Source organism: Ictidomys tridecemlineatus, chromosome 2 (assembly GCF_052094955.1).
Source record: "Ictidomys tridecemlineatus isolate mIctTri1 chromosome 2, mIctTri1.hap1, whole genome shotgun sequence".
Lineage (NCBI taxonomy): Eukaryota > Metazoa > Chordata > Mammalia > Rodentia > Sciuridae > Ictidomys > Ictidomys tridecemlineatus.
The window spans coordinates 136,336,404-136,360,648 of record NC_135478.1 but is presented as its reverse complement, the minus strand read 5'-3'; the positions used below and the strand labels follow the sequence as shown (position 1 = coordinate 136,360,648).

Sequence of the window (24,245 nt, the reverse complement as noted above, 5' to 3'; positions counted from 1 at the left end):
TTTTATTTATTCTTATGTGGTGCTGAGGATCGAACCCAGGGTCTCGAATGTGCTAGGTGAGCACTTTACCCTGAGCTAGGACCCTAGCCTACCACAGATTTCTTTTATGAAATGGGAAAGGATAGAAAGTGGAACTAGTATTATCCCTTTACCATGGGCATATTCTTAGGTAGATCTTTTTCTAACAAATACTTCATATGGGAATTGAGGATCTGAATTTGGATTCTGTTAAAACTATCCATGCCTGCGTATTTCTTGGAAAGTAAAATACTCCCAGGAGTATGCATACCCTTGTTTGAAGACCCTCTCTGCAGTTTACATTGTCACCATTCTTTAATTATCTGAATTCCTAAGAAGCACACTCAAGGATTTTTTCAAAAAAGATGCTCAGCAATTCTATGAAGAATTCTAGAATGTGTATTCTGAAATATTAAATATCCAATCACTTTCTATTTTAAAGAATGATCAATTCCTTTCACTCAGCTAAACAAAGAATAGAAACTAACAAAATGACCAATGCCATAAGAACTTTGATTAGAGAATACAGTGATGATGGTGTATATACATTAAAATGTTTTCTTAAAAAAGTCAGACAAGGCCAAATCTCTGTAAGTAAATATTGGTAACTTGGCAAGAAAGAAATTTTAAATATATTTCACTTATAAAAGTACAGTAGTGAAATAAAATGCACAAAAACCATTAGAAGAGTTACATCTGAATGTCTTCCAAATATTGTATGAATACATTCACATAAAATTTTTCCTAATTTTCTTTTCTTTTTTTGAGACACAGTCTAGATAAGTTGATCATGCTGGCTTAAATTTTGTGATCCTCCTGCCTCAGCCCCCTGAATAGATGGGATTATAGGCACCTGCTATCATACCTGGCTTCCAAACTTTTTTTGGCCAATAATCCCAACAATCTCTAGAGACTGTAATAATTATTTCCAACTGTCATTTCCTTAAGATATTTCTTACCTATTAAGTTCAATAAAGCTATTTACAAAAGTATCCTATTTTTGTAGAGAATCAGTAATTTTATATAGTATAAGTTCATCATACATCATGATCTCAACATGGAAAGATGTTAGAGAATAAGAGCTTTTAAAATGCTGAGTGTAATTACTAATCTGTTCCTTTTATATACATGGAAATAGGCAGATAAATATCATAGTTATAATTAGAATTTCTATATTTACTCATCAAATATTTAGAGCCTACAAGTTTTTTTAAAGAGCGTATATTTTTAAATACTTTTTATTTTTTAAAATTTATTTTTATGTAGTGCTGAGGATCAAACCCAGGGCCTCCCACATGAGAGGCGAGCACTCTACTGCTGAGCTACAACCCCAGCCCCTAGAGCCTACAAGTTTTATAGGCACTATTCTAAAAACTGAGGACACAGGGATAAATGAGTGCTTACTATGTGCCAGGCCCTAGCCAAAGAGTTTCACATATATGAACCTATTTAATCTTCAAACACAACACCTCTGACAGATACTGTAAATTTCCTCATTTTACATATGAGAAAATTAAGGCACAGAGAAGTAAACTCATCCAGCTAATAATTGGTAGAAAGAGAATTTCCAAAGTGCTGGCTCTCCTGGAACTATCATTAATCTAAAATCCTTCCATTCTGTTTTGTCCCCATGAGAGACCCAATGAACTGAACATAACTGGGTATGGCTCAAACATTTCATTCTTAGATTTTTTTTTTTTTTGCGGGGGGGGGGTTGAAACAAAATTTTAACTAGCTCTATCTAGTTTGTGCCTTCAAAACATCTAAAAAGATTTCATTGCACATTGTAAGGCTTGACTTTGTTTTTCATAATTGAGGAAATATTCATTTTTTTTACTTCCATTGTTATAGATACATACACATAGCTTTCCTTTCTTTAGGAAACCATTTCTCTACTCCAAGTAGGCTCAATGGGGCTAAAGATCACAGAACTGTCTTCTAATATCAGGTTGGATATGTTATTCAAGCTCAAGGGCCTTACTGCAATGGTCAAACTTAATTGGCTTAAGAGTACAAAACATGTCTGAGTATGACTTCTTCAAGACTGATGGAATTAAGAGATGCTCTTTTTGTGATGGAAGTTATTTGGGTTTGTTGGTAAATATCTTCTTTGGTTTCAAAAGTAAATAATTATAGTGATAAGAGATAGAAATTCAGATTAAATACATTGATCTACCTATGCATGAATATCCTTGTCTTTTCTGGTTTAATGAGTATAAACTTATTCTAAGTGGGGTTCTGTGATTTGAAATCAAGTTTCAATGTGTTTCAATAGAAGCATTAAATAAAATATGCATGTAGAACAATATAGTGGATACAAATAGAACTTTGCTATTTGCTTCCTTTTTAGGAATATAGAATTGTCTATAGCTAAAAGAATAGACATGAGATAGAAATAGTTTATCTAATTCATTTTCAAAAACAATTTGCAAAACATTTACCTATAAATTCTAAGTGATTACAAAGCATTATTTTAGTTATTCTACTTCTTTATCATACCACAAAACCACAATATAGCTACAAAGACAAAATGTTTTATTTTAAAACATTAGAAAAACATTTAAAAGACAAATGTCCATTATATAACCAGGAATGTTAAATATATTGAAACTGTAAGTCTAAATGTGATAGGCACTTTCAGAGAACTAAATACTGAAAATTATCCTACATTCTTCTCTAATAACAACACTTGATATAATGAAAAATACCAAGGCCCTACTAATTATTCAAAATCAACATCTTTGGGTTCAACTTATTTTCACAAGTAAAAGTTTTGTCCAAGATGTTCCTGACACATGAAGCTTCCAGTTGAATTTCAGAAATGTTAACAAAAGTATCTTCCTTTTTTGCCTGTGAATGTTTGAGTATTGCTGTATTGTTGGCTTATGTCCACTACAGATACTGGTTCTAGGCCAGCCCAAGGATCTTCAAGCATTGAAGGCTTGAAATAACTTTCCAACTCATTAGACATTCTTTTTTCTCTACCACGCCCTGATCCAAATGGTGTGGATGTCCTTGGAGAACCCTTTAGGAAAAAAATCATCAGTTAAAATAAAAAAAACATTTAGTAGAGGTAACTGGTTTTTTTTTTTTTTTTAAGGCTAATGGGGATCACATTGCTGGTTAAAAGCTGTCATATGAAACCAGGTATGTTCAATTGCTAAGTCCAAGTTTCCTTTAATCTAGTTTGTTTGTGTTAAAGGTATTTAAAAAAATTTAGCATACTTATTTAATAATAATTCCATGCCCACTGTCCCCTCAACTACTTTTTTGAGTTGCCAATGTAATAAATCTGCAATTATTGAAGACTAATGGTGATGAAATCAAGTACAAGCCGTGACAAAAGACTTTTTTTTTTCCTGGAGAAAAATTAAAACTTTTTTTTTTAACCCTACACATAACTTCTAAAACCTTTCTCATAGAAATTTACAACTCATTAGCTCCAGGCTCAAAGGGGTGGGGTTGGTTTAGCATATACAAAGTTGGAAAACACTAAGCAGAGCCAAGCCAAAGAAATCCTTGACACAATACTCCCGTCTTGTATTCACTGAGAAAAGGGAACTTCCACTATTACCGACCTTCCCTTGAGAGAATTTGGCCCAGAAGACAATGAAGCTCAAAAACAGAGTTTAAAGAAAAAAGAAAGAAAAAGTTGACAGTTGCAGGAAGATGGCAATAGCCTATAACCTAGAAAAGTTATATACTGGGATTCTTTCACTTTTGCCTCCCTCAGAGCCCAGTTGCTCAAAATACTTAACTGAAACGAACTGGTAAGGTCCAGAGCAAATAAGAGATAACGGAGAATTAGGGCAGCCTACTGGTTAAAAGCACAAAGGCTCTAGAGCAGAACTACAGCTCTACCATTTTTAGAATAATCTTAAAATACTTCTCTAAGCCTCAATTTACTCATCTGCAAAACAGGGCTAACAACAGTTATCTCACCTCACAGAGGATTAAACAAAATAATCCACACAAAGGGAATATTAGCACCATGCCTGCCATACAGTAAGAGCTCGGCAAACGCTGGCTATTATTACCTGGGGGTGGGTCTGCTGCTGCCCCGGGGAGTAGCCGAATTGCTGCTGGGACCCCGCGGGGGACTTGGAGTACGAGCCAGGGTAGCCGCCAGGAGACGGTGACCCGAACCGGCCCCCCGAGAAGCTGCCGCCGTGTCGCGGAGAGTGGCTGCTTCCGTAGGGCCTAGACCGGTGCCCGTAAGGCGGCGTGTGGTGCGGGCTCCCGTACCCGTCCCGAGGGGAGGGCGGCCGTGGTCCGCCCCCGCCCGGGGTACCCCGGAAGCCGCTCCCGCCACCCCAACCTCCTACACCCGGGGCTGGGTAAGGAGGGGTCGGGGGTCGAAAATTCGGACGATGCATTTCAGGAACCAAAGCCGAAGTCCTCACGGCCGCGTTCTCTCACCGGAACTGTGCCGACCAACCCGCCACAGATAACTGGTTGTCCTTTGCCAAAGCAGTCCTCCAGCTGCCCGCGCCCTACCGCGCTTGGGTTCCGACCTTATAAAGGTTCCGCAAAAAGCGGCAACATAAATAGATTACTGCACAGTGGGGAGATAAGGTAGATTCAAGTGAAGGAAAAAGGATAAAGGAAAAACGGAACACCCAGCCGAGCCAGCACGCTTCCAGAATGGCGGTCTTCAGGCCGACCTACAGGAAAGTAGTGCGCTCGGCTGAGGGCGAGACTTGGGTCGCACTCTGACCCGCCCTACTGGGGCGGGGCTTGGCGTGTCCGCGGGCGCCCCCAGTGGCTGCGGGTGGTACGGGCCTGGCTCACACCCGGACTCGAGACATCTGAGAAGTGCGCGATGCAGGCGACGCTTGCGAGGGTGGCGGCTCTGCGGAGAATCGGTCTCCTCTCCGGCCGGGTCGGCGGGAGGGGGCTGTGGACAGGCCGCCCGCAGTCAGGTACCTTCTAAGACTCTGTCCGGGCGGCAAAAGGTGCCCAGCCCCAGGTTTCTACCGCGGGGTGTCTGCGGAGAGCGTCCCCGTCCAGTCCTCTGATCTTTCTCGCCTCCTGGCGTCCTGGCTTGGTGGCTTGGCAGTCGTCTTCGCCAGCTCTCCGGGCTCCGCGGGTCCTCGGGTCGCCTTGCTTGGTAGCCACTTTCCAACCCCCGACTCCGGCCTAAGGGCTCGCCACTGCGGGCGCGTTCCCTGCTCGGTCACACTTGGCGCTCCCCTTGATGCTTTCCTTTACTCCTGCCTTGCCCCCAAGTTTAAATACTTAAAAAGTATACATTATTATTATTACTTTTTAAAGTACGCCTAACGCTTAGCTGCATTTCAGAAAGCAGCTCTCTGCTTTGAATAACTTGAGAAGCTGTAGTAAAACAAATGAACAAATGCTGGACTTCACCCTCTTCGTTTCAGTTCTCTCTAAAAGGGAGATAGTCAGGGAGAAGGTTAGGAAGTAGACTAATTTTCAAAAAGAGCAAAATGTGGCCAAAGCTCTTAAAATCTTGATTGTTTTATAAAGTTGTGGTTAGAAAAAAAAAGTGTAATATTTAAGAATGACACTTCATGTATAATAAACACGACTTTGTATCAGATGTCTGTTTCAGAATCTTATTTAGAGGATGAAATTTAGGTTTACTACTGTTTTATAAATCTTTCTTTACTACCTCAGAATGTGGTAATAGGGATCCACTCTGAATTTTGAAATCTTAACCTTAAGACTCATTAAATCACAGCCTGATGGGTAGCTGGGACCCATGCTTTTCATTGTTCTTCTTTCAGTCTCTTTGACATGTTCTGTGACATGCCTTGTTGAAGAGCGTGATGTCTTCTAGGCTTCCATCCTCCTTGATGAACGGAGATTTAAACACAGACTTTTCGTTTTTTGTGGTTTATTCTGGACAAATTCCATGGTTCACCTATATTTCTTTTCTCCTGTAGACATAAATTGTAGAGTCATTTAAGGTAAGAAAATGCCATCAAGGCATAGTGATGGAATTAAGCCTTGAGGACTCCAGTTTATCCACATTATTATAGTCCTGTCCTGGCTAAAAATCCTTTTTTTTTTTCCCAACCATCCTGCTTAACTTATTGTCCTGTACTTGAAGACTCAGATCTTTATTGAATAAAAGCTGGGGATGGCAGAGGCCTTCCTTAGTGTGGGCAAAACCCTGGGTTCAATTCCCAGTACTGCAAGAAAAATAAAATGCTGTCTTCCTCTCAAGTTTAAATACTTAAAAAGTGTACATTATTAAAAAAGTACTAATTTACTGAATAAGTCACATACATCATGTAGATCAGTGATTCTCACCTTTTTTGTCATCAGTCTACATTATGGAGGGGCCAGAGAAGTGAAGGTAGTGAGGGAGTAGAGATCAGAATTACCTTTTTTTAAAATAACTTCAAGTGATATAAACAATTTGGTCTCAACTTTGTTAGTAAGGTAATATAAGTAATTTTTAAAAAAACTTGGCTTATGCTTCGGAATGTTTTTAGCTTTTACACATATTAACTTGCATTGGAAATGGGAGAGGGTTGGGGTTGTAGTTCAGTGGTATAGTACTTGCCTGTCATGTGTGAGTCATTTATTGGGTTCAATTCTCAGCACTACATATAAATAAATAAAAATACAGGTCCATCAACAACTAAAAAAATTTTTTTAAAAAAGATAGTATGGGGAAGAAATATAGTGGAAAATTTTGACAGGTAGATTATGCATGACTGTTTGCCTCTCAGCACATTTACAAGTATATATGAGGACTGAGGGAGAATGAATTCTTAGTAATTATATGAAACTCCAGATCCAGTTGGTACTCTTCTGAGACTAGGCTACTTTCTTCTTTACAGATAGGAAATTGTCCAAGAGAAGTTAAAATGACTTGCCTAAGTTCACAAAGCAAGCAGAAGTAGCACTAGAACTGAAGTTCCAAGAATTTCAGGCAAATTTGCCTCCTAAGAAATATAAATTGATAAACATTGCATCCTTTGAAAAATGCAGTAGGTAAAGAAGCATGTAGAATTTTGAAAGTGGAACTACTGTGCAGCTTTAGATTTAGAGATTAGTAGACTTAACCTTAACTATTGAATCTTTATAAGTATAGCCAGGGTGTTGTCATGTTTTTACCAAGGAGTTAAAGTCTAGATGTCTGAGCTGGTGGGCATCAGTTCCCCCAGCATTTATCTGTATTGAATTTCTTTGTGTGGAGGTGAGCTTAGGGGAAGAGAGATGAAAGGGAAGGGAGGAAGGATCAGTGACTAGGTGCTATCTTCAAATGGCATTGTGTACAGAGGGATCAGTAGGTAGAAAAACCTCAAGAACTTTCTGAACATCTGCCTGAGGAACCCCCCCAAAATAATTGGTTAACTTAGTGGTGGTGATGTGTTTTAGAAGTACTTCATTAAAATATGAATACCAAGACAAGGAAATTTAAGTATAAATGTAAATGGGCTCTTGTCTGTTTTTATAAAGCTGTGGATCTTTATTTATATCTAAGTTTTTTTGTGTGTTCATTTTTGTGGGTTTCAAAGTTTGTTTTTTTTCTTCATAGAGCTTTATCTTTTTAAAAATATATAGTTTTAGTTGTTGATGGGCCTTTATTTTATTTGTTTAAATGCAGTGTTGAGAATCAAACCCATGGCTCACACATGCTAGTCAAGTGCTCTACCATTGAGCTATAACACCAGCCCACAGAACTTTATCTTGAACAACAACAACAACAACAAAAATACTTGGACGCAAAAGAGCTATTTGTAAAGCAGGAATTAGGGTCCCAGAGCCCTGCTTACTCTATACCCCTACATTTACTATCCTCTGCCTTCCACTATTACCAAAGAGGCTCTGGGGCCCCTCTGAAGAATTCCTAGAGCTCTGTAGAAAGGGTTTGAATACCACAATCTGAAGTAGGTGTCAGGTATTAACCAGTGCTACAAATACATATACTTTGATTAGTTTTTACTAAGTAATATGGAGAAATAAATATTTCCATATTTCTTCATTGTCAGGGCTTTCTAAATTAAGAAAACTGGAACCGGGTTAAAGGATAAGCTGTGAAAGTTAAAAGATGACTGAATAGCTAGTTGAAGAAATTCTAGGAGGTATATGTTTATATTTTAAAAGATATGAAATCCAGAGCCTTGGAGACAATGCCAAGACTGTAAATCCAGTATGCTTGTTTTATCTTCCCCCTGGAGACATTTATTTATATTCAAAGGGTTAAGAACCCAAGGGCTTTCTTTTCTTCCTGAGGAGAATTTGTTTACCTTAGGTAGATTTAGCCCTCTCCTTTGTAAGGTAACAGTGGCAGTTAGATAATTATCCTGTACAAACTCCCAGATTCACAATTTTGGCATTCCTTTCCTGTGGTTCTGTTCTTCCAATGTGCAGGCCTAACCAAGGGGTTCTCATTCCATCATCATGAGGTATTAGGTGTGGGGAAACGGTGCATTTCTTGATGTAAGGCATAATAACTCTCATCTGGGCTGCAGAAACCTTGTGTTTACTTTCATCTTGTAAATAAATGCAGAGATTAAAATTTATCATGTATTTTTGATGAACACTTCTCAGCATGTACTTACTTTCTTAGAAATTATTATGTGTACACTTAGAGCATGATTTTTTTTTTTTTTTTTTTTTTTTTGCTACTAGGGGATTAAACTCAGGGACACTCAACCGCTGAGCTCACATCCCCAGACTTTTTTTTTTTTTTTTTTTTTTTTTTTTTTATTTAGAGAAAGGATTTCACTGAGTTGCTTAGAAGCCTCATGTTGTTGAGGATGGCTTTGAACTCCCCATCCTCCTGCCTCAGCCTCTTGAGCCGCTGGGATAGAGCATAATCTTTTTTAAAGAGCATAATCTTTAATATTTCCTGAAATTTTCCCGATTATCTCTTTTCCTTATAGAGCTGCCTCTTGTCAGCTGTGTCATGTTAAGGTCTTCTAGTAGTGGAAAAGTAAATGCCTCTCTAGGATGTAAATAGCTCATTCACTGATGTGGTTAGGGCTGTTTTGACCATAATAGATCACTTAACTCTCACTTAATATTCTTATTAAAAAGAAGAATTAAAAGTGACTTGTTTTCAAGAGTCTCTAAGAGTCAAATTCCACTGCTTCATTAAAATTTAATCTTGGGCTGAGGCTGTGGTTCAGCGGTAGAGCATTTGCCTAGCGCGGGCGAGACCCTGGGTTCGATCCTCAGCACTACATAAAAACAAATAAAATAAAGGTATTGTGTCCAACTGCAACTAATATATATATATATAAATTAATCTTTTTATTTCTAAGTATGCATAGTGGCCAAGCATAGGTGAAATGTTTTATACAATTTACTTCTTTGTAGACTAATATATTTCACCCAGGTATAGCACAGATATTAGTGTATTAAATCATACTTATAAAAAGTTTTAATTGAAAATAATAAAACTGTTGGGCTGGGGATGTGGCTCAAGCGGTAGCGCGCTTGCCTGGCATGCGTGTGGTCCGGGTTCAATCCTCAGCACCACATACAAACAAAGATGTTGTGTCTGCTGAAAACTAAAAAATATAAATATTAAAAAATCCCCCCCCTCTTTAAAAAAAAGAAAATAATAAAACTGCTGACAGAATCCTCCTACATGAAAAAAATAAGAGCATATGAATATTGTTTTTCAGACACAAACACTAGAGGTTTGTTTTAAAATGAGTAAATAAAATTTTAATATCATTAGAATCTTCATTTTTGTATTTTCCCAGTTAAAAAAAATGCACAGTTGCCATGATTTGAGTGTCCTTTCCAAAACTCATGTGGAAATTTAATTGCCACTGTAACGGTATTGGAAGGTGGGGCCCTTTAAGGGACCTTTAGTTCATGAGGGCTCAGATCTCATGATGCATTAGGGAGTAGGTTAGTTTTTACAGGAGTGGGTTATTAGAAAAGTGAGCTCAGCTTCCTTGGCTTTCTCTTGTTTGCCCTCTTGTCCTCTTGTTTTCTGCCATGATACAGCACAAAGGTCACATGCAGGCATCATGCTCTCTTGGACTTTCAAGCCTATAGAACTGAGAAATCTCTTTTATAAATAAATTATGCAGGCTGAGGTAGTCTGTTACAGCAGCAGCAAATGAATAAAGATAACACTTTTTGTGTGAAAAAATGTAAAATTTTTTAGGAAAATAGAAATTTTAAAAAATTGATATTTTATCTAAGAAGCAACCACTTAACACTTAAATAGGAAAAAATAAATCTTAGGTAGTTTTACTATTTAATAGGAGAAGGAAAGCTTTTTAAATGGAGAAGATAATTATGAATGAATAACTGTATAATCTGAGGTTGGAAAAACATAACACCTATGTAGAAAAGAGTTAATATAGCAGGCCTCGGGCTGCTGTTTCTGAAAGACCATCTTATAAATATGGTCTCTGGGAATTTAGCACTTGTATTGCTTCATAATTAATGAAGGCAGTTCATGATGTTTAGCTGGTTTGACAAACAATGTGATTTATGGTAAGCATCCGCTTTTCTTCTGGGAGTCTGAAATTTTAGTACACGGTAAGTAGAGTACATATGTGAATGTCTTCAATAAAAATCTTGGGTTCTGAGTCTCAGGTTTTCCCCAAAACATGTAATATGTATGTGTGCATGTACATGTATACATACACACACACTTTTTAAAATAAATTATGTGTCTGTCTATCGCCTTTTAGGTTCTCTAAGAAACCTGTGCATGAACTTTTTCCAGTATATGACTGTGTCTTTCCCTTTTTGGTCCTCTTATATGTAATTTTGCTGCAATAAACCTTAGCTGTGAATAAAACCATATGCTGAATCCTGTGACTCCTAGCAAATCACTGAAACTATGGGTAGTCTTGGGAAATTTTGAGATAATACCAAATGCCATAAAAGAAATTATTTTTTATTTAAAAAAATGAAAAATTGAAAGCAAAGAATAGACAGGGAAAAATTTCTTTTACTAAATAATGACTGATAAAAAGGTAATATTTCTACTACCTAAATAAACTATATAAATCAATAAAGAGAAAGATAAATGTACCTATAAAAATATGGGCCAATAACAAGATAATTTAAAAGAAAAGGTATGAAAATCTTTGATATACAAATTAATGACAGTGGCATGCAAATTTTTACTTGTTAAATTTGTGATAAGTAAACAAAAAAAAAACCCAAATCAAGATTATATACAGGGTTATGGAAGATGATAGAGAACACTGTTTTCATACATTGATGGTACATATTATATATAATCTTTCTGGTAGGCTATTTGATAATATATATGTTAAAAATTTTAGCTGGGCATGATGGTGCAATGTGTAATCCCAGTGACTTGAGGGGTTGAGGCAATAGGATTGCAAGTTTGAGGCCTGCAACTTAGTGAGACCCTGTCTCAAAATAAAAATAAAAAGGACTGGGGATTGGCTCAGTGGTAGAGCACCTCTGGATTAAATTGCCAGTAAAACACACACACACACACACACAAATTTTAAAGCATTTGCAACATTAACATGGCTAGGCCACCCCAAGGCCTCCCAGTGTCTGTAGAAACAAGGATTCCTCTTCTCTATTCTCTCAAATTCTCAACACTGAAATGATTAATTTTTATCTGTATTACTTGAAGAGAAGTCTCTTGGAGGATTCAATGGCTCTTCACCCAAAATGAATCCAAAAGTTTTCTCTAGACATCTCTTCCAGATACCCACTGGAAGCTATTAACAAAAAAGCAGACCATAAAACATATTTTATCCCACAAACATGTTCAATACCACATTTCTTCCATGCTGTTCCTTCCCTTCCCTTTCCCCCTAGTTATTGCAATATTCTGTGAAATAGGGCTCAATATATTTTTTACATTATTAGAAGGAGCTCCTTGTATTCACAGTCTAATATTGGAATACCCCACTGTCCTCCTTCTGGCACTCCAATCCTCATGTACATTTTCTTCTATGCTGTGATAATTATAACTTCTCAAGTTCCTAGAAAGATGTTTCATCAACCTAGAGTGCCTAGAGTGGGCTCTGTTTTGTCAGTTGTCCTCTGGAGGAGATGCCTTTTTCTGATTTGCATTATGGGTCTTGGCTTTGACCATTCTCCCAGAGGAGAACCACTTTTAACAATATTGAGGAATTCAAAGGATCTCTTGAGTTTGTGGTACTCTTACATTCAACAGTTATTTAGGGGGAAGTAACAGTGATTGAACCCAGGGGCACTTAAGCACTGAGTGACATCCCCAGTCCTTTTTATATTTTATTTAGAGACAGGATCTCTGCTAAGTTGGGCCTTGCTAAGTTGCTAAGGCTCTGAATTTGGGATCCTCCTTCCTCAGCCTCTTGAGTCACTGGGATAACAGATATGTGCCACCATGCCCTGCACATTCAACAATTTGTAACTATCATTTTCTCCGCTAGTTTCTTATTCAACTACTTCTGATCCTCTGGACAGCTACCTAGCTACAGGGTGGACCATCGAAGAAGGCTGAGCATCTGAGAAATTTTTTTCTTCAGCTTGTTGATTCTGGACTATAAATTTTATACCTATGAACATTGAATTATGAAATCTGTACATTGGTACTGTTTCCTAGATATCTACATACCAATCTATTGTAGTCTAGCTTCTAAAAGATTTTTGAAGAATAATTCTTTGCCTGTTTTTAAGTTGATATTTGAAAGTTGTCATCATTTATGTGGAATTTATGATAACTCAAATGAGGGTAAGACCTGGGACGTGTAAGGAATATGCATCTCTGTAGAACAGAAGAAATCAGGTTAATTGGTTGTAGACTGGTTGTAGAGAAGAATAGATATGGAGGTTGATCTGGAAATTTATTTCTTCAAATGATTTATTCATCCTTTAATAAAGTCTTTACATACTCTAGTTTGAAAAGACTGCTTCTAAAGGGACAGTGAATCAGTCTAATCTGAAAGGACTTTCTAGTTGTTGGTTTTGATGCTGTGAACTTAGAACTCACTATGCCTCCAGTGCTTGGCATCCTTATTAGTCAGGATAGGCTAGGTCTTGCTGCACTACAAATTAGCCCACAATCTCAGTGATTCAATACAACACTAACATGTTTCCTGCATATCTTGCTATACTATTTGAAATGTGTAGCCCCCAAGGGTAATAGAGGATTGGAGGATTTCATGGGATGCTTTTAAGAGTCAGGCCAGGAATTGGCTTTTATGAGTGCTGCCTGTCTTATTTTCTATACCCATTGTTTGACCCCAACCTAACTGCAAGAGAACCTGGAAAACATAGAAGAGCAGAAAGATTAGGATTAGCATTGATTTGTACTTTGATTGTGGCCTGATTTAACATTGACTCAAAAGCCCCCTTTCTGACACTTTTTATACCATTATTCCTATAAATTTCTCAAGTTTTCATTAAAACAGTATTGTCCAACAGTTCCAAAATCTGCTTGGTTGTAAATTTTACAATAATAGGAATGTTTTGAAGGGAAGGGAAGTTCTAGGAAATAAGGTGTCAATACTTGTTGAATCATACATTATTCATCTAAACTATTATCCTCCAAATGTCCCTAAGCAGTGTAATTGCTTCATACCTTTAGTGTTACTTCTGCACTAAGTACCTTTTGGGGTTTATAGTAGGATCTGAAGTACCATAATAGCTGAAGTCTGATTGACTTGTACTTTTTGAACTTCAATGAGAATCAGTAAGCTGGTGTTCTTGGTGGAATGCCTTTAGCTTTGTTCTGTAATGCCAGTTTACCCTGAAGTTTAGCTAAGAATTGCACCTTACATCTACAATTATGAATGGCATCTCCTAAGTTATTACAGGATAAAAGTAGTTTATGATATCATATATAGCACAATTAGATTTTTTGAACAAAAATGGTATGACTGTATATCCATTCATCCATCCACCTGTTGTTGTTTTTTTTAATCTCCAAAGGCATTTGCACCCAAAACACTAGCAATTATGAGCTTTGACAAAAAATGAGTGATTTTAGTTTTGTTAATTTTATTTATCTATATTTTCTTAAAAAATTTTTGGTGCTGAATTGTTTATTTAAAGAGAAACGTTAGAAATTAATTGCAAAAGTTGAAGATATTTGTTTTTTTACATTCTTTCTTACTATAACAAGAACTTCAGAAATTAATATTAATTAATTGAATTAGTTTAGTTTCTATTTTATTATTATTTTGCTTTGAGATGAATGACACTATATTGCCTATATTGGTCTCAAACTTGTGGGCTCAAGTGATCCTTCTACCTCAGCCTCTTGTGTAACTGGGACTACAGGCTACATGCATGTGGTGCTGTGTCTGCTTTGTATTTTTATTATTTATTATTTATAAACATTTGATTTTTAAACATTTGAAGCTGAAAATTCATACCCCCTTCCCCCTGAGATTTCAGAAAAAGAACACTAATTAAAAATTATTATCTCACAGGATTGTTTCATGAAGGTTATATTAGATAGAAATAGTGTGGATTCATGAATAAGAGAATAATTAATCTGTAATTACTATCAATATAAACACGAGTTTGTTTGTTTAGGTTTTAGTGAAGAATAGAATAGAAATGTCCTTGAGTCCAGGGAAGTTTCTTAGTTTCCTTTTTCACAAACCTTGCTTATTTCCCAAAAACCTAGAAGTAAAAAACAATTACTTTCTAGCAGTCCACAAATTATAGTTTCCCTGTAATGTCTTCCAGTTGATTCTGATTTCCCTGGGCCACTACCCTCCAGAATAACCTGCCATGCTATTAGAAACAAAGCTTCTTTTATGACTTCTAAGGCATTCTAGAAAAAGAACATCATGCTAGCTATTATAAAGCTTCAGAAGATTAAAAGAGCATGCCTTGAAGAGATGTCCATCTTTTGCTTTCTCATTCATTAATTCAGGTAGTTAAGTTCTTTTGTAAAATATCAAATAATCTTTTTGGTGTATATCACATGTTATATTTGACATTGATATTTCCTAAGTTTGTTTTATGACTTGGCCTTTTTTTGTGTCTCAGTAGTTGGATAGTTCAAGTGGAGAGGAATACCATGATTACTGTCACATAGATGAGCCACTAGTGTTGTCATCTGTCATTTATCCCCACTCTGGTGCTGCTCAAGTTTATTTGTGTTGTAGAAATCCTGGGTCCAAGTACGAGGAAAGTAATAGCAAGCAGCTCTGGCAAGCATCTGGCAGCTGGAAGTTTGCTGGGGCCCCTTTGGCTGTGGCTCTCAACATCATTGATGGCTGCTTCATTATAATTATACTTCTCTGCATGGTTGCCCAGCTATATCATCATAATAGCTTTCCATTACTAGAGGCCAAATAAGACAGAGGGATATACAAACTGGCTCAGTGTATTTCAAAAAATTACAATTGATGCCTTTCCCCACTGCTTTTCCCCTTATAATCACCTTCCACTTCTACCCAGCTTATTAATTCTTTCACAAACGGGCAAAATACGGCTCTGGATATCCTTTTAAAGAATAGAGCATTGAGAACTGTATCATTTTTTCCTTAAAATAATCAAATATATTTTCTTGTTTTCAAATCTGAATTTTAAGTTATTTGAATAAATGGTGTGACTGTAATACATATATGATGATGATAACAATTGCAAACTGTTAGTGAGCATTTACTATATTCCAGGAAGTGTGCTACACACATTACATACAACATTTCACTTAAGTCTATGGATCCTATGATGTGGGTACTTCAGAAGGGGAAAGGGAAGCTCAAAGCGTGAGGTGATTTCACAAGTGTTATGTACAATTTGTTATATTTATATAAACATCATTATTATGTAGAATATATGTAATATATGTAATAATATAAGTATGTAACGTATAATTTATTATACATAAATCATTCTTCAATAAAATTGTTTAAAAAACTTAAATACATCAGAAAATCAAAACAATTCCTTTGTGATGGTGCACACTTGTAATCTCTGAGGTTGAGGCGGGAGAATCACAAGTTCAAGGCTAGCCCATGTTTAAAATTACTGTATATTGTATTATCTCTTAGGCTAAGTATCCTTTTTTTCTTCCTCCTTCCTCTCAGTTTTGTTGGCTATTCTTGAGTATGTACTCATCAAGGTGAATTTTAAAATAAATTTTATCAAGTTTTCTTTCCCTCTTCTTCCCCTGTGGGAAGTAGTAGAGTCTTCTTCCCCAATTACTTTTTTTTTTAAATGGAGTCTTGCCATTTTTCCCAGGCTGCCCCTAAACTTCTGGGCTATCGTGATCCACCTTGCTTGGCTTCCCCTAATTTCCCCTAATTTCATTTTGATGATAATGGCATTCAGTGTTATCTGTAGAGTTCTCATGGCTGGCCTCAGGCTTCCAGGTGAGCTAGCCCTATCTTTCTCTTGCCTCTTTAACATGATCAGTTCTTTTTATTTCACAGTAATCATGCTCTATAAAATCAAAAATAAGAGTGAATTAGTGCCAGTTGCAGTGGCACACTCCAGCAAGAGGGGAGGATCACAAGTTCAAGGCCAGCCTCAGCAACTTAGTGGGGCCCTGTCTTAAAACTAAAAAGAGCTGGGAATGTAGCTTAGTGGGAAAGCATCCCTGGATTCAATTCCCAGTAAGCCTCTCTTCCTCCCCCAAAAAGAGTGAATTAGTGAATACTGAATACTGTACCATTGCTCCTAGAGCAAATCAGGTTAGGTTTCTGTAAGCCTCCATTAACTCATTAAAATATATGCTTGTTTTATGTGTGTTTGTGTTTAAAGACATTTTTAGACAAAAATATTGTTTATTTATTAACATTGATTTCATGATCAACAGCTCAATAAATCAAAATTGAATAAAGTGTTTCTAACACATGTATTTTCTATGTCAGGCACATTTCAGCTTTGCTGTGCTTAGTAATACCAGATAGCACTTCAGCATTACTTTTGTGGGCCATTTAAAACATCAACAAAAACACAAAAATTTGAAAAAATGTGAAAAATTCCCCTAATAGACACTTTACAGTGAAAGCTGTCACAAGAAGACTGAGGTTGCCTAGTTTGATCTCAGCTGAGAATATATGTATTGGTAACTCAGTTTTCCTGCATTATCTGTGTGTTCAGAAGTTGTAGAAGCATTGTGTATAGTGATTTTGAGGTTGCAAATTATATATATATTTATTTATTTTGAGTTGGGATCTTGCTATGTTTTCCAGTTTGGCCTTGAACTCGTGATCTTTCTGCTGTAGTTTCCTGAGTTACTGGGATTACAGGCATGCATCACCATACTTGGCCTTTTTTTTCATATATATATATATAAAATATATATAAATATAAATATATGTGTATAGTATACAATATAAATCTTAAATATATACACATATATACATATATACAATAACATATACTTATATATACACACACACATATACATATACACACACATATATATGTATATATAATTTTTTTGCAGTGCTGGGAATTGAATCCAGGGCATTATACATGCTAAGTGAGTGCTCTACCACTAATATACATCACAGGAAAAGTAAATTTTAATGAATAGTCAAGCTATCAAATAAATGGATTGACTGTAATTTCTCTTTGATGCTACTGCAATGTGTGTAAATAATGAATCAGTAAAAGCTTCAGAGTGGCAATATTGATAAAAAAAAACATTGCAGGAGGTGCTGGGATTGTGGCTCGGTGGCAAGAGGCATTGAGTTTAATCCTCAGCACCACATAAAAATAAATTAAATAAAGATATTGTATCCATCTACAACTAAAAAAAATTAAAAAAATATTGAGGGGCTATGCAGTGGGAAGTTCATGGGATGATGTTCCACTGTGTTGCTCATGAATATGATATATAATGATATATAATATTGAATAAGAATAGTCAATGGTCAGCATTCAGAAGTGATGGGCCCTAATCAAGGTCTGGTTCAAATGCAGAGACCACATCAGGAGGCTAGCACATAGAAATATTAATGTGCACTGAAGGATATGGAAAATGACAACCCCCCAAGACAATGTGACCCAGGAGGAGGGACAGAGGAAGAAGGTAAAATATTGATCCTTCCCCAATAAATCCTTCCCCAGTGACAAGACAATTGGTGGGAAGGAGGCAAACATCAATCCTAAAATGGCAGTCCCTCGTAAGAGGACAAACATTGATCCTTTCCCAGTGACAATGAAGCCATACGTTAATCCTGTCCTAGTGACAATACAATGATCGCCCCCCCCCCCCCAGGACAAGGTAAGTACTGGGCCTGAACCTTGGACCCTCCATCCTTTCTCAATAAACAGTTTTCAAATTCTCACAGCCTGTTTGCTGAGTGCCCAAACTGACACATTCTGTCAATAATAAGTCACCTCTCAATGTAACCTATAAAAAGCCAGGCCCCAGTTGTAACTGGTGGTCATTTTCTATCCAGAAGGTGAGAACCTCCGCTGAATGACTCTGCTGAAGAATGAAAGACATAGCTGATCCATGAAGTCTGCTCACGTCCCAGTTATTTGTGCTTTCATTATATCCAATCTCTTTTTCACATCCAAAACTATGCGGAAACTGTTTTGATTATTTTTGCTTACACACACCGTCAAGGTCTAGTTCAAATGTGAAAGACCTTGAGGCTCTCCCATCGGAACACTCTAACCAACTTGTTTGTCCCAGAGAGGTGGGAAAATGGAAGGTGGGAGTCAACCCAGATGGGAGTTACAGGAAGGATTAAAACTCAGCCTAAAGAACATAGCCAAAACCATTTCAATACCTATTTAACATAGATTTTGTACTATGCTCTACCCAACACCATATAAGCCCCTAAGCTAGCACGCCAAAATGGGTTTTTCTGCTGTCTGGTCTCCTCCCACATCTCAGTGTTCTCTCTCTTCTCAATTCAATAAATCCATTTACTCTTCCCTTCTGATATTGTTTGTAGATTTTATTCTTGAAACTTGCAAGACAAGAACCTGGAAGAATATTGGCAAAGCCGGGAATCTCAGAGCTCTGGTTTCAATATGATATATAATTTATCTTTTCATTATTAACCTTATAGAACTTCTGAAGCATAGGTAGAACTTTGATTTTAAAAAATGTGAAAATTTGCTCCAAGGTCTTACAAAATAATGACTATTTATAGCTTTATAGTATAAATTATATAGAAATAAATTTTATAGTAGAAATTATATCACTTGCTAGTCAGGGATTATGATCCCTGTGGTAAAAGTTAAGCTATCTTGTAAGAAAGAGATTGGATGTGATATCTCTGGGTAGTTTGGAGAAAAGGGTCCACTGTACAGAAGGCCATCAGGAGTTAACAGTGCTTCAAAGGTCAGTTCACACTGGAGTGGTAATGGGTGGAATGGTGGTGGTAGGGTGAGGTGTGTCTTTTGCAGTTTAATGTGTGTCTGAGACCTGATTAACAATGGCTTCCAGACTCCATTTTAGGACCCCTGAACCAGTGCTACTCATTTTGAGTTTTTTCTTTGACACTCATCCTGAGTATTCCCTTTTTCCTTCTCCTTGAATGACTCCATATCTTTTTCCTATTTATCTTGTTGGTGATTAGTTTTAGATTACTAAAAGAACTAGTAATTACTTTTAGAACTAATTCTCTTAGAAAGTTATATTATAAACTCCTTGATTATTTCTATAAGTAATTTTTCTCTAGAAAGGATGTTGCGAGGGGAAAAATTCTGACATTGCAGTCGAGGGGAGAAATAATGTCCATGCACTTCTGCTCCTTTCAATGCTTTATTCACTCAAATTACTCCATACAATTTCACTCTATAGGTTCTTAATCAAGAAAACGACAATCTTTAGAGCTAGGCACTGCAATAGACATAATTAATTCACAGTAAACAATTATAGATTAATTAATTCACAGCAAACAATTCTAGATTAATTCTAAGCACTGCACAACACAATTAATCATGATGGGCTAATGACAGACATTCCCTCTGCGGCTAAGTTCAAAAGTCTTAAGCCTTGGGCTTTAAGTCCAGCAGATGCACACTCACTTAGACTGCGGTGATCAGGTGGGGAACCAAGACAGGCTTTTCCTGGCATGGAGTGGACGACCAGTTGAGGAGGGGATTGTAGGGAGGAGTTGCAGCTCTCACCAAGGTCCAGACGAGGTGGTAGAGTTTGAGAGCGGTGAGGTCATGTAGAGGCTCAGGAAATGATGACAAGTGATGGGATGTTAGGCCCTCATCAGGCTCTCCAGCTGCATCCTTGTTTCCGCTGGCTGAATCCCTGTTCATTTGCTCTATCATTTATACTAAATTGGGGGGGGGGTTGACCTGCCTTTCAATCCTTATCAGCTACCAATGACATCATTTACCCAGAGGTCAGAAACATCTGGTCTGGTGATCTCCACCCTGATCTTCTGGCTTTTCCCTCTTATCAGGCGAGAACAGCCTGCCAGGGGCTTCACTCTGTTTATCAGGGTGAGGGGAAGTAACTTGTTTGGAGGGATCTGTGGATGTGCCTGGTGAAACTGCAGGTTAAACTGGAGTTTTAAAAATGGAGTTGCTTAGGCTCAGGCCTAAGGCCATCCTAACAAAGGATATATGGGAGGTAAAGAGTTTGAAAATATCCATGAATGGAAATATTGGTTTTACTTCTCTCATGGCTCATGGCTTGATTGGGTTTTGAATATAAGAGAGAAATAATTTTTCCCCTAAACATTTAGAAAGTTTTGTTCCATTTTTATTTTAGATTCCACTGTTGTTGAGAAATCCAGTGTCACTCTGAACAACAATACTTTATATAAGGCCTGCTTTTTTTCCCTTTGAAATGTTTATGACAGAAAAATGTCAGTCTTCCATATTTTTAAAAAATTTTTTTTAGTTATAGTTGGACACAACACCTTTGTTTTATTTATTTATTTTTATGTGGTGCTGAGGATCAAACCCAGTTCCTCACATGTGCTTGCCAAGCGCTCCACCACTGAGCCACAACCCCAGCCCCAGTCTTCCATATTTTTACAGTGATGTTTTGTTGGGCTTGGTGTGTGTCTTTTTAAAATCGATTATTTGGGGGCATGAAAAAGGACTCTATGCCTTTTCAGTTTTAAGAAATTTATCTCAATTATTTGCTTGGTAATATTCTCTCTTCTGTTTTTTGCTGTCCCATATTATTGTGATTTATTTTTTTATATTTTTATGTTTTTTTTGTTTCATATATATACAAAATATATATATTTCTATCTTTCTGCCTTTCTATTACATTCTCATTTTTTAAAATATTTTTAAATTTCAAAGTGAGAGTTTTATCTTCTGAACATTCTTTTTTAAAAAAAGTACTTTGTGCTGTTATGGATACAAAATCTCATGTTTCTAAGTATATCAATGACTTTCTTTTTAGGGAGATAAAATTTGCATATGGTAAAATTCTCTTTTTAGTGTACAGTTCTATGAGTTTTGACAAACATATGAAGTCATGTAGCTACCACTATATTTAAGATATAAAACAGTTCCCTTGTTCAAAATATGTAATTATTTAATTTCCCTGTACCCTGTCTTTGTTCACTTTGATCTGTTTTCTATGCCTATCATTTTGCCTTTTCCAGGAGGTGTTATAAATGGAATCACAGTTAAAAAAATATTTTACCTGTCTTATTTGTTTCCACTGAGTTTCTTCTTCATGTTTGTTTTGGTGGCTTCTCTTTCCTTGACAGAGGCTTTCCCCACATTTTGCTGATTCTCAATTCTTCCCTTGTATGATAAGAGAGAGTCTCACCATCTCTAGCAGTCAGAGAAATGCAAATCAAAACCACCCTAAGATACCATCTCACTCCAGTAAGATTAGCAGCCATTATGAAGGCAAACAACAACAAGTGCTGGAGAAGTTGTGGGGAAAAGGGTACTCTTGTACATTGCTGGTGGGACTGCAAATTGGTGCGGCCAATTTGGAAAGCAGTATGGAGATTCCTGGAAAAGCTGGGAATGGAACCACCATTTGACCCAGCTATTGCCCTTCTCGGACTATTCCCTGAAGACCTTAAAAGAGCATACTACAGGGATAGTGCCACAACGATGTTCATAGCAGCACAATTCACAATAGCTAGACTGTGGAACCAACCCAGATGCCCTTCAATAGATGAATGGATAAAAAAATGTGGCATTTATACACAATGGAGTATTATGCAGCACTAAAAAATGACAAAATCATGGAATTTGCAGGGAAATGGATGGCATTAGAGCAGATTATGCTAACTGAAGCTATCCAATCCCTAAAAAACAAATGCCAAATGTCTTCTTTGATATAATGAGAACAACTAAGAACAGAGCAGGGAGGAAGAGCAGGAGGAAAAGATCAACTTTAAACAAAGACATGAGGTGGGAGGGAAAGGGAGAGAAATGGGAAATTGCATGGAAATGGAAGGAGACCCTCATTGATATACAAAATTACATATAAGAGAATTTGAGGGGGAAGGGAAAAAAAACAAGAGAAAGAATTAAATTACAACAGATGGGATAGAGAGCAAAGATGGGAGGGGAGGGGGGATAGTAGATAATAGGAAAGGTAGCAGAATACAACAGTTACTAATATGGCATTATGTAAAAATGTGAACGTGTAATTGATGTGATTCTGCAATCTGTATTTGGGGTAAAAATGGGAATTCATAACCCACTTGAATTGAATGTATGAAAAATGATATGTCAAGAGTTTTGTAATGTTTTGAATAACCAATAAAAAAAGGAGCTAATTAGATACTGTGCAAATGGATAGGGCTTTGTTGTGGGCTGAATTATGTTCCCCTCCAATTCATATGTTGACTCCTTAACCTCCAGTAGCTCAGGATGTGACTGTATTTGGAGACAGATAATTTAAAGAGGCAATTAAGTTGGATGGAGGCCATTGGAGTGGGCCTGAATCCAGTCTTTCTGGTTTACCTATACAAGAAGAGATTAGGACAAACAGAGGGACATCAGAGTTGTAAGAGCATAGAGGGATGACCAAGTGCAGAGGCAACACGATAGTAGCCCTCTGAATTCAAGGTGGAAGGCCTTGAGAGAAACCAAGCATGCTATAGCCTTTTTTTTTCTTATATACATGACAATAGTAGAATGCATTACAATCATAATTATCCATTCACAGCACAATTTTTCGTAATTCTGTATATAAAGTATGTTTATGCCAAATTATGCCATTATACATGAGCTGTCTTTTTTTGTTTTGCATTACAATTCTTAATACACCTTTATACCACAATTTATCATATCTCTGTTTGTATATAAGGTATGTTGACACCAAATTCACATCTTCATACATGTATTTTGTATAATGATGAGGGTCTCCTGCCACCATCCATGCTATTCCTCTTCTCCTTCCCTTTCCCTCCCACACCTATTCTCTATAAAGGTAATCTTCCTCCCATGCTCTCCCTCCCAACCCCATTTTGAATCATTCAGCATTTGTTTTTTTGGGATTGGCTAACTTCACTTAGCATTATCTTCTCTAATGCCATCCATTTCCCTGCAAATGCCATGATCTTATTCTTTTTTATTGCTGAGTAATATTTCATTGTGTATAAATGCCACATTTTTTAAATCCATTCATCTACTGAAGGACATCTAGGTTGGCTCCACAGTTTAGCTATTGTGAATTGTGCTGCTGTAAACATTGATGTGGGGCTGTGTCCCTGTAGTATGCTGTTTTTAGGTCCTTTGGATATAGTCCGAAAAGAGGAATAGGTGGGTCAAATGGTGGTTCCATTCCCAGCTTTCCAAGGAATCTCCATCTGTTTTCCAAATTGGCCGCAGCAATTTGCAGTCCCACCAGCAGTGTATGAATGTACCTTCCCACCCCCTTCCCGTATCCTTGCCAGCACTTGTTGTTTGTCTTCATAATGGCTGCCATTCTTACTGGAGTGAGATGGTATCTTGGAGTAGTTTTAATTTACATTTCTCTGATTGCTAGAGATGATGAGCATTTTTTCGTAATTTGTTGATTGTATATCCTCTTCTGAGAAGCCCATTTATTGATTGGATTATTTGTATTTATTTGGTGCTTAGCTTTTTGAGTTCTTTATATACCCTAGAAATTAGAGCTCTATCTGATGTGTGAGGGGTAAAAATTTGTTCCCTGGATGTAGGCTCCCTGTTCACCTCACAGATTATTTCTTTTGCAGAGAAAAAAACTTTTTAGTTTGAATTCATCCCATTTGCTGATTCTTGGTTTTAATTCTTGTGCTATAGGCGTCTTATTAAGGAAGTTGGGGCCTAGCCCCACGTGATGGAGATTAGGGCCTACTTTTTCTTCTATTAGATGCAGAGTCTCTGGTTTAATTCCTAGATCCTTGATCCATTTTGATTAACTTTTGTGCAAAAGAATTTTCAGGAAGTATAAG

At 37.0% G+C, this 24,245-nt stretch overlaps 2 protein-coding genes and 1 long non-coding RNA gene across 10 annotated transcripts in view; 2 read left to right on the top strand and 1 right to left on the bottom strand.

The window, feature by feature from the left end:
- Nucleotides 1-2,536: 2,536 nt before the first annotated feature.
- Mplkip (M-phase specific PLK1 interacting protein) lies at nucleotides 2,537-4,737 on the bottom strand. The gene is made up of 2 exons (XM_005319212.5): nucleotides 4,056-4,737; nucleotides 2,537-3,043 (listed from the first exon to the last, which is right to left on the bottom strand). The coding sequence occupies exons 1-2, from the start codon at nucleotides 4,392-4,394 to the stop codon at nucleotides 2,843-2,845; spliced, it is 540 nt and encodes a 179-aa protein (XP_005319269.1). The 5' UTR covers nucleotides 4,395-4,737; the 3' UTR covers nucleotides 2,537-2,842.
- The window catches only part of Sugct (succinyl-CoA:glutarate-CoA transferase), a 679,655-nt gene continuing 660,126 nt past the window's right edge, over nucleotides 4,717-24,245 (top strand). For 7 of the 8 annotated variants that reach the window (XR_013435050.1, XM_021722294.3, XM_078039833.1 and 4 more), the window contains exon 1: nucleotides 4,781-4,940. Coding sequence is in view for 7 of the 8 variants with exons in the window: in XM_021722294.3 (XP_021577969.1) it covers nucleotides 4,841-4,940 (100 nt within the window). In the remaining variant the exon portion in view is untranslated. Of the gene's footprint in view, nucleotides 4,941-24,245 lie in introns of all 8 variants that reach the window. The other variant, XM_005319213.5, reaches the window with a different exon arrangement.
- LOC144375348 (uncharacterized) lies at nucleotides 8,705-18,812 on the top strand. Its single transcript, XR_013435049.1, has 3 exons — nucleotides 8,705-9,207; nucleotides 17,842-17,950; nucleotides 18,324-18,812. It is a non-coding gene; the product is annotated as an uncharacterized LOC144375348 (long non-coding RNA).

What these genes read in the sequence shown, in the direction of transcription:
- Mplkip (XM_005319212.5), bottom strand. Translation starts at nt 4,394, where the DNA reads ATGCATCGTCCGAATTTTCGACCCCCGACCCCTCCTTACCCAGCCCCG. An exon ending in AGCAGCAGACCCACCCCCAG is followed by an intron (nt 3,044 to 4,055) that starts GTAATAATAGCC and finishes TTTTTCCTAAAG; the next exon opens with GGTTCTCCAAGGACATCCAC.